At 51.1% G+C, this 10,074-nt stretch overlaps 1 protein-coding gene across 1 annotated transcript; it reads left to right on the forward strand.

The window, feature by feature from the left end:
* Positions 1–606: 606 nt before the first annotated feature.
* Positions 607–2,010, forward strand: AKAP5 (A-kinase anchoring protein 5; the record flags this gene model as incomplete). Its single annotated transcript, XM_082485520.1, has 1 exon — positions 607–2,010. One exon carries the CDS (start codon positions 607–609, stop codon positions 2,008–2,010), a length of 1,404 nt encoding a protein of 467 aa, XP_082341646.1.
* Positions 2,011–10,074: the final 8,064 nt, after the last annotated feature.

The following is a 10,074-nucleotide window of genomic DNA, read 5'->3' on the forward strand; positions in this document are numbered from 1 at the left end:
ACCTGCGAGGGGAACTGAAGCAGAAAGCAAAGCCGAGACAAAGCAGCATCTGACCTTGTCACTGGGGGGCAGAAAACAGCCACTGGTTGCCGCTGGTTGTACTGGTGCTTCAATCAAGCTCCCTGAACAATGTGGAATTGCAGATGGCTCAGAAAGTGCAAGTTCTTTCCAGGTCCGTGGGGTGAATAAAAATTGTTAACTCTTGCCTTGATTTGTCATCCTTTGGGGGAAAAAAAAAAAGCAATGTCAGCCTGGCAATTCAATAGTCGTGCTGTTAGACTGAGCGCAACTTGAAGTGGGTTGTCCTGGAGGTGAGAGTGACTCTGGCCAGCAAAGCCAAGGAGAAGCCTGTTCAACTTCATGTCTACCCAGGATTCCTTGGAGAGGTGATGAAGTGAGTAATAAGACAAAGTGGGAGTTAGAAAGCGGATGCGATAGCTTCAGCAGAAATTCTCTTCACTGCCGCATCCACTCGTTAAAAAGCATCTAACATTATTTTCAAAACAATTTGAGGAAAAAATGCACTTTGAGCATCTCTGCAGTTCCTGTCTGATGCATTAATCAAGAAAATCAATAATATAACACAAACGAAGGAGAGGAGTGAATATGGCGAAGGCAGCTAAGGAAATTCAAATGGAGAACCCAAGAGAGGCAGAGACTCACAGCACAGGGGCAACGGGCTCCCCGTCAGAGGAACAGGCAGAAAAACCCTCCATGCTCTGTTTTAAGAAGCGGAAGAAGTCCTGTAAGAAGGGGCTGACTGGGAAGGATGCATGCGAAGGAGCCTTAGAGGAGAAAAGCCAATGTGTCAGCACTGACCAAGGGGAGGCAAAAGTTTCTAATCAATCGCGATCCTCCAAAGGAGCCTGGGCAGCCATCAAAAACCTCGCGAGACCTCGGAGAAGGCAAAAATGCTCCTCACGGAAGAAGGTGCCCTCTGATTCCCAAGTACAGCTGGAGACGGATGCTGAGGAGGGCTGCACGCGAGGCTTCCCAAAGAAACGGGCGAGCTCCGGGGTGAAGATACCTTGTGTGCGGTTCTCCAGAGGCAAGAAAAAATGCAGCTCCTCTGAAGCGGTGGAGGAGTCGGAGGGCAGTGTTCAAGCAAATGAAGTGATGAGTGTTTTGAATAAAGCTAGTGAAGAGCCAGAGGGTTTGGCTCCGACGGGCAAGTCTGAATCCTTCAGCCCGGTCTCCGTGGAGGAGGACCAGGATACGGCGAAGGAAAGCGCTGACTCCATTGGGAAGAGCGAGCCCTTGACAGAGCCCACACCTGATGCAGGTGAACGTACGGAGTGCACCGCTCAGTCGGAAATAACCGATTCAGAGACAGTTAATGAAACAGCCCAGGAAAAAATGCAGGAGGGGAGCCTACCCCAAACCACAGTCCATGCGGAAGGCGAGGAAGTTGCTCCCGAAGTGCCCGTTTCCAAGGATGAAGCCGACAGTGCCCCTGAACCCACCAAGCTGCAGGAAACCCCTAATACCTGCAAAGAGCTGCCTGAAGGGGATGAATCAGAAAAGAGCATAAATCTTCCTGAGGAGTGCAAAGCTGAAGAGGCCGTAATGGATTCCAGTCAGTCGGCATCTAAAGATGGTGCAGCGAGCGTGCAGGGCTGCTCCAGCCATCAGGTGACATTAGAAGCAAACGCGGGCGCCGGCATCGGCATCGGCATTGTCATCACCATCACCGAAGCTGAGGACTCTGACCACACCGACTCTGACCAGGCCTATGAGCCGTCCCCAGTTTTGCACCGAAATAAACAAAAAGGGAATAAAAAATCAAGTGGGAGCTTTGATTATGGTAAAAAAGAGGGCCCCGAGGCTGGTGGCTCTCCCCAGGCGGAGGAGAAAGGTCCAGGTGACCAGGGACACAGAACTGGGGAGCAGTATGAGTTGCTCCTCATAGAAACCGCGTCTTCCCTCGTGAAGGCCGCCATTCAGTCATCCATAGAGCAGCTGGTCAACGAAATGGCTCTGGAACAAAATAAACACAACAATTTTCTGTGATGGCAGCGATGCCCCCAAAATAAAGGGTACAGGGAGTGATTTAAAGCTCCATTTGGCCTGCGGGGGGCGGGGGGAAAGCTCGAAGGGCTCCTGAGGGGAGCCGAGGTGTAGTTAATTCTGCATGCCCATTCAGTTGTGTGTCTATGTGAAATGGATCCTGGGACGTGGGGCAGACCCTGCTACGAACAGCGTGTCCCCTGGGGCTGGGGCTTCAGGCAGTGCCATCGACCGCAGCTGCAGAAAAACGAAGGTTGCAGTGACTGTATTTTCATTTATTGACATCTTTATGTCGAGGCCGTGTTCCTGCCGTCATCCATGGCGGGTTTCCCCGCTGTTCATGCTGTAGATCTGTATGTACCGTGTGTTTCGCGGAAGGTCCCGAGAGGTGGGGAGCACCCGACCCGCCGCTGGGCTGCATTCGGGACACGTTGGACACGGCTGGAGGTTTGCCCTGGGGTTCAGCGGAGATGAAGTGACTGCAATGTTAACACGAAGACATCAATGTCAGACAGGCTCAGGCCGGTGTTTGGTATTGCAAAGAGGTACTCGCTACGTACGGATGCCGGAGACCGTGATCACCCCTGCTGTCACGTCGCATGAAGCCGGATGGTTGTAGCGAGCGGTGTTTTTCATTTGGCCTCTTCCCCCATCACGAGCAGCCTGGGCATTTCCAGACATGTTAAAGCACGGCATCAGCCACCCGCCCTGCTGACCCCAGGCTGTGCGAACGCCAAGGAAACGACATCACTTCGTTTGCCGGGGGGGCCCCTTCTCGCACCGTTAAGCTCAACGGGCAAAATTCCCATCAGCGTGAGCGGCATGGGCTGGGCGGGAGCGTGCCCGCTGCGGGGAGCCCCTCTCCTTCCTTCACCTCGCATCGCCCCCGCCACGATGTTGTGGGGAAGCTGTCCTTGGATGTAGCGTATTTTTTTGCTATATGGCATGTGATATAAATAGCAGTGAGCTGCATGCGTGTTCGCAGTCGCCTATTGCCTCGGCGGTGACATAGTTTGGGGAGCCGCGACGTGCTACCAACGCTGGAATTGCTTTGACGGGGGAGGAGATTTGGTTTGGTGCTGGCGGCAGCCTGTCCCGCACCACTCCCCCCTCGCTGCAAAGCCTGCCTGGCTTCAGCCAGCCCGCGCATCCCCTGGGAAATGCGCATTACGCCCAGCTCGCTGCTGCCGGGCTCCGGCTGGCTCCGGCACGCCACGTAGTGTGCTCTGAAACATGCAGGGAAATGCCGGAGTGATCTTACCAAAGTCCTCAGGGAAAAAATAAATCTAGCCATGAGGGCCGGGGGACACGGCTGTAAAATGCCCAGACAGGTCAATCGCTGTCAAAACCCACAAACTGCCCTGTTCCGAGGGGTTTCGCACCAGCGTAGCGTGCGTGTTGCGAGCATCGCTTCTAACTACCAGGTGTCCAAGAGAAAGGGGCCTTTTAATAATTTGGGATCGCATCTGCGCAGCTGGGATTTACGTACAGCTGCGGGCAAGGCAGCCTGTTCTGCTGAGAAAATTCTCTTGCGTATTTCTCAGCCGGTACAGAAATAGCAGCCTCGCTTGGCAATTGCTCACTGACCATAGGCGGTGCGCTGAGATTTCCCTTCCCAACGTAGGATTTGGATTCCTGTTAAAATACAAGGGCTGTAAACTTTCCTGGTACCTGGTGCGCAACCACAATTTAACCTTTGATAAAGCATCTCTGTTGTTACGAGAGGACTGTGAACAGTGAGTGCCACAGCTTGTTTCTGTGCAAGTAAAACTTAGGAAAAATCAGAGGATGTTAAAGAAAAAAGTGTCTTCTTTTTCCGTGAATTTATTTAATAAGTTATCATATATCGATAATTCTGTGTGTACAATTTTAATGGCTTTGTACTTCATACTGGTCCTTACAGGTATTTTGCCATAGTTTTAAAAGGGACTTTTTAAGGACTTTTATATGTACCTGCTGCAGCGCCCTGAGAAGAGCCATACTGATGCTGGAGGTTGCTCATGGGATTACACTGGGCACCGCAGCAGGTCGGTGCCGAGCAAAGAGCCGCAGCATCTCTGTGGGGCCCTGATGGTGTCGAGGAGAATGTCTGGGCTCTCATAAAGAAACACAAAATGACCCTGCGGGGCCAGGCTGTCATCTCCTGTCAGCCAGCTAACCAGTTTTGGGAGGATTTGATGTATTTCAGTATTGCCTTTTAGGCAAAACACGTCTTCAAAAGAGGAGGAGAATGGCAGAAATGCTTTGGTCCAGCCTGGCCCATGCGACTGTTGCGCCACGTCCAGGGTTGTGTTTGCATCCTTTCTGTAGCTGGTTTTTCCCTCGGTTATAGCTGTACACATAATTGATGATTATTTCATTAAAGTTGAACGTACCTGTTGTTTTCTTGCCTTGTGCTTGAGTGGGCAGCTATGGAGAGATTTTACCCGTGAAAGGATAATCTCACACGGTGCTCCGTTGTGTCCAGCTTTTCCAGGTAACTGTATCGCCAGCAGAAAGAAATCTTAAAGTTGGTAGAGGACCTGAAATCTTTGGAGGCTTGCTCCTCCTGTGATCTTTTTATAAGGTTTCCTTTCAATTGCTGGCCAGTCATTTCCGTTCGCGGAGCCCTGGCTGCCCAGGGACTCCTATAAGCTATTTGTGAAAGATCATAAATCTCCCGTGGCTAACAAAAGCCGTCCTGCTGCCTGACAGTTAAATTCCCCATCAGACGCTCCGTACCACCAGAGGAAAACGTTGGAGGCTCTGCAGACTGTTGGGGGTCAGACCCCGCTGTGCGTGGAGTGGCACGGCTCTTGCCCATCCCGGGCGAGTGGTTCGGTTTTCTCTGCGAGCTGCCGGTTCACGCTTTCTGCTCCCAGGGCTCCGGATCGCTATTTCCAGGCGTGGTTTGGTGCTGACGGGGTGCGTGGTGGGGCCGGCACCTCGGGAGGGGGACCTGCAAGTTTGGTACTTCGGCACTTTCTGTTATGGGCCCCACACCCTCTTTTGTTTTTTGCATACCGGCTTGCTTGTAATTTCTTGAGATATTTTATAACATAAAGGAGAGAGAGAAAAACATTATACGTTTTTAATAGCACTGATACTACTTATTCTTCCAGGTTTACAGAACTCGTAACAGCTGCTAATGACTTAATTAAGACTCTCTACTCCTTCACTATGATTAGAGAGTTGAACATTAATAAACATTTATTCTTTTGCAGAAGGAATGATAAATTTACTCTTGTGAAGGAGTACTGGGCCCGGAAAGCTGTGAGGCCGTGACTGCCCGGCTGTGCCAGGGCACCAAAGGGTGGCCCGGCTTGAGGACCGCTTTCCTCACCGACAGCCAAAATAAACTGGGATAATGCCTAACCTTGGTTTCTTACAGCCCCATTCAGATTGCTTTTGGGCCATCTGGCTCCTTATCCAGGAGTTGGTTGCATGCTGCCCCTCTGAGTTATGGAAGTGGTTGCTTTGCAGCAGCATCTTAATGAATTATTCGGTTCTCCTGCTCGCCCCACGGCCTGTGCTGCTGCTTTTCTCCCAGATGTTTCCAGCGCTCTCCTCAGCGGGGACAATTCAGCTTTATTTTGAACAAGTCCACTATCCCTGCTTTGCCGTGTCACTTTGAATATTTTCATTTCCCTCAGCTTTTTTAGATTAACAGCAAAGAAAAGAGTGTTTAAATAGTATAACTCGTGCCCAGGGAGGCTTCCAGGGGGATAAAAAGCTTTTCTGTTATGTCAACACTGAGCCTAGCAGAAAACAAGTGTTTCCGCTGAAAAGTTCCTTGTGGAAATCGCCGGTTGACAATAATGGCATGAACAAATACTGCATTTTCTTTCCTGCCCTGGGACACCAAAAGTGCATTAGAAATGCAGAGGCTGCTTAGGGCCAGGTCTCCAGCTGCTGGAGGTCACTGCAGCTCCGTACGCTTCAAAGGACTGAATCTACAGCAGCCAGGAATCTAGTGTTTGAATTTAAGATGCTGACCCTGCATAAATGATGGACATTTTCATACATGTGCTTATGTATAACAATGGGGGGGGGGGGGAAAGAAAAAAAAAAAAGAGTTGTTTTCACAAATGCATGTAAGAAATTGCGTAAACTCACGAAAATATTTGTGAATCCTGGTCGGTGCTTGGGATGGATAGATGGATGGGAGCCACACCCTGCTGATGGACCCATGTGTTAAGGGCAGCAAAGCCTTAATATCATCTGTCTTATAGATACAGGGTTTCAACATGAGTAACTCAAAACCATGGCATGCTCCAAGAGAAGAGAATGTTTTAAATAATTTGCTTTAATATTATTTTACATCAGGAGTTTTATTTCCCAGAGAAATGGTTCTTGTTAGCTCTTGTTGGGTGGTATTAAAATAATGAAATACTTTCATTTGCTACCAGATAAAATCTTTACATTAAATGTGATTTTTTTTAACTAATCAGAGGATGTTATTTCTTATACAGTTATTTAAGCAACAATATAGGTTAACATTTTTTAGGAAGCACAACTTTCACATTTCTTACTTTTTTCAGAGAATTGTGAAGGGCGCAGTTCTTCTCTGCTAAATAATGGGATTTTCCTGCAATGGGGTGAAAGTACATTTAGCTGGAAAGTGGATTCCGGCTAAAATACCCAAACCCAGCATTTAAAAATAGGTTTTGTTACATAAAAACTGACAAAGATGCTGGATACAAAAAGGGAGGGAGACGTTAAGAAAACACATTTTGCAATTCAAATTGCTGAGATGAAAGTATCATCTGCAGCGAGAGCTGACTGGCAGTCACCCCATCAGCCCGTAAGTGGGACTTAGCAGAGAACATCCTTTCAAACCTCTTTGTTCTGAAAGAGAAGACACTTCCCCCCCGCCGCAGTGGGTGCCCCAGCAGGGTCCCTTCTGCAGGTACCAGTGTCCTTTCAGGTGGTGCCTTTCCAGCGCCGAGTCCTGTATTGGGTTTGCGCGTGAAGATTTTGGTAGCGGGGGGTGCTACGGGGGTGGCTTCTGTGAGAAGCTGCCAGAAGCTTCCCCCATGTCCAATAGAGCCAATGCCAGCCGTCTCCAAGGGGGACCTGTCACTGGCCAAGGCCGAGCCCATCAACAACGGTGGCAGCACCTTTGGGATAATGTATTTAAGAATGGGAATAACAACAACCAGGAGAGAGGAGTGAGAAAAACAGCTCCGCAGACACCAAAGTCAGTGAAGAAGGAGGGGGAGGAGGTGCTCCAGGCACCAGAGCAGCGATTCCCCTGCAGCCTGTGGTGAAGACCATGGTGAGGCATGCTGTGCCTCTGCAGCCCATGGAGGTTCACAGTGGAGCAGATATCCACCTGTGGAGGACCCCACACCGGAGCAGGTGGATGCCCAAAGGAGGCTGTGACCCTGTGGGAAGCCTGCGCTGGAGCAGGCTCCTGGCAGGACCTGTGGCCCTGTGGGAGCAGTTCCCATGCTGGAGCAGTTCGTGAAGAACTGCAGCCCATAAGAAGGACTCACTTTGGATATGTTAGTGGAGGAATGTCTCCTGTGGGAGGGACCCCACGCTGGAGCAGGGAAGATTGTGAGGAGTCCTCTCCCTGAGGAGAAGAAGCAGCAGAGACAACATGTGATGAACTGACTGCAATCCCCATTGCCCGTCCCCCAACGGCGCTGAGGGAGGAGGTAGAGAGAATCGGGGGTGATTTTGAGCCTGGGAAGAAGGGAGGGGTGGGGAGAAGACATTTTAAGATTTGGGTTTTATTTCTTATTACCCTACTCTGACTTCTAATTGGCAATAAATTAAATTAATTTCCCCACATCAAATCTGTTTTGCCCGTGATGGTAATTGCTGAGTGACGTCTCCCTGTCCTTATCTCGACCCACAAGCCTCCTGTTATATTTTCTCTCCCCTGTCCAGCTGAGGAGGGGAGTGACAGAGCGGCTTTGGTGGGCACCTGACGTCCAGCCAGGGTCAACCCACCACAAGTCCTTATCAGTGCACGGACACACCGAGCATCACTTTGCCAGTGCCCCAGAGAGCAAATTTTAATCTTGAGAGGGATGTCACCTCTGCGATCTAACAACAGTCGTTCATGTCACGTTTGCTCTCAGTGTTTACCATTTTAATGAAGACACGAGGCTGAGGGTGCCGATGTGTCAAGGCTCAGTGCCGCGACAGCTCCGTGTGATGTGACACTGGTGAGATGGCAGCTGGGTGGGAAGCGCAAGTACTCCGACTCCTACAGTGCTTCGGAGCATCCCCACCGGGGAGGAGGAGCCATGCATTCCCTTGCTCCTGCCAGCAGCCTCCGCCGCTTGCTTTCTGCCTGCCAAAATCTCCCCCAGACTGCCGCTGCACCGAGGCTCCGGGCGTTGTCGTGTCAGCGCGGGCGGACGCTGCGCCGCGCTTCGTCGCAGCCCAGACAGCCTGCAACTGCATTTGCATTCAGCTTGCTCGCCGGAGCAAGGCAGGGAAGGCCGAAGCGCCGAGAGCCTCTCACCCCGAATCGCCCTGAAGTCTGTAGAGCAGCTGCGAGCCTGCGGGCACGACGCAGCGGGCTGGGGGACCGGCTGGCTCGCCAGCGCGGGGCCGGCAGGCGTGTGCAACTGGCACAACAGGAATGCACACCTGCACCCTGCTCATTAAAGCGATGAGTAAGCGGCTCCCAACCGCACCGCCGGGATAAACAGAGGCTGGTAGGAGATGCTGGGCCCCTAATGACAGGCCTCGGCGCCTGCTCTGCTGGGTCCAGCGTTGCTTGCGGGGTGGTGGAGGCGACCGCTGCCAGAGCAGGTCCCTCCCGGGATGGCTGCGGGGAAAGAGGGGTGACGCTGAGCATCAGCTTCCACCCCCGGCACAGCGACGCTTTCGGCTGGAGCTTGGTGGGGCTGCACGCCTGGCGCTGGCACCAAGACGTAGCTCGACGGTTGATGCCACGCTTCTGCCTACCATGAGGTTTCTTCCCCTCCATCACCCCCAGTGGCTCACGGCACTGTTTCCCTGCCCCGGTGCCTATAGCTGGCTTTACGTCCTGCAACCGGTGGGTTGCAAAAGCAGTCCCAGGAGAGAGAAAGCGCTTTACACAATGTTTTCTTACAGAGCCTTCTCAGCTCAGGTGAAAACCAGCCTCATCCAGCAGACGAGGTTCTTGAGCTTTGCTGCCCCTTTGTTCTGAGGGTGCAGCGTCCGGTTTGGGATAGTTAGTGGAAACATTTCCTCTCTTAGGCTGCTTTTGAAGTTGTGTCATAAGTTTTTATTAATGAAACATGCAAATGCTGTAAATGCTGCGACTGCATCTTGGGGAATTGAGTTCTGACACAGCTCTGGTTGTAAATATCTAACTGGCATGTAATTTAGGGCAGATCCATCCTCATTACCTTTTTCCTCCCAATTTCTTATTGCTCAGAATATGTTTTCCTGATGCCGGACTGCTGGGAAGCCCACTCAGTTGCAGTCCTTTTTGGCATACCATGGCAAGAGGGGGAAAGAAAAGGCTGGGGTTTATTAAACACTGAAGCTGAAGATGATTGCAGCGGCATGGCATGACCTGCTGTTGGCAGGTTGCCGTGGGAGGGCTTTGACAAGCCAAGAAGAAACCTCCTGCCTTTGACGCTGATAGCTCACGGTGCTGTTCAGTAATGCTGAATTGCATATGCTGAGATCGCTTTTCACTGTGTTTCTGAAGGCTTCGCTTGCACGGGATTTATATCTTCTGCCTCCAAAATAGTAGAAAACTATTCAGTATCAGCTTTACACTCTTTCTAGAAAGCTCATGATAGCAGTATTTCATGGCTTTATTTTTAACTGCAATGAGGTTTACATCCTGACAGCAATTTTCTTTTCCCTTTTTAATCTTCTCAGTGTGCACGAGTGTCCCAAACCCTTCTGTGTGAGGGGCATTGCACCCACGGCCCGGCTGTCAGCCTTTCCGCACACCCTGCACGCTGCCGCCGCTCAATTTTGCAGTGATTAGACAGATGACACGCGAGCGAAGAGCCTGCCCGAATGGCTGGTGTAGCCAGATGGCTGACGACACATGTTGTAACCCCAGTCTGTGCCGAAGGTAAAATGAGCTGAAGGGTTTTTTTTATCCTGCGTGAAGATGGA

This window comes from Vanellus vanellus, assembly GCF_965231255.1.
Source record: "Vanellus vanellus genome assembly, chromosome: 6".
Classification (NCBI taxonomy): domain Eukaryota; kingdom Metazoa; phylum Chordata; class Aves; order Charadriiformes; family Charadriidae; genus Vanellus; species Vanellus vanellus.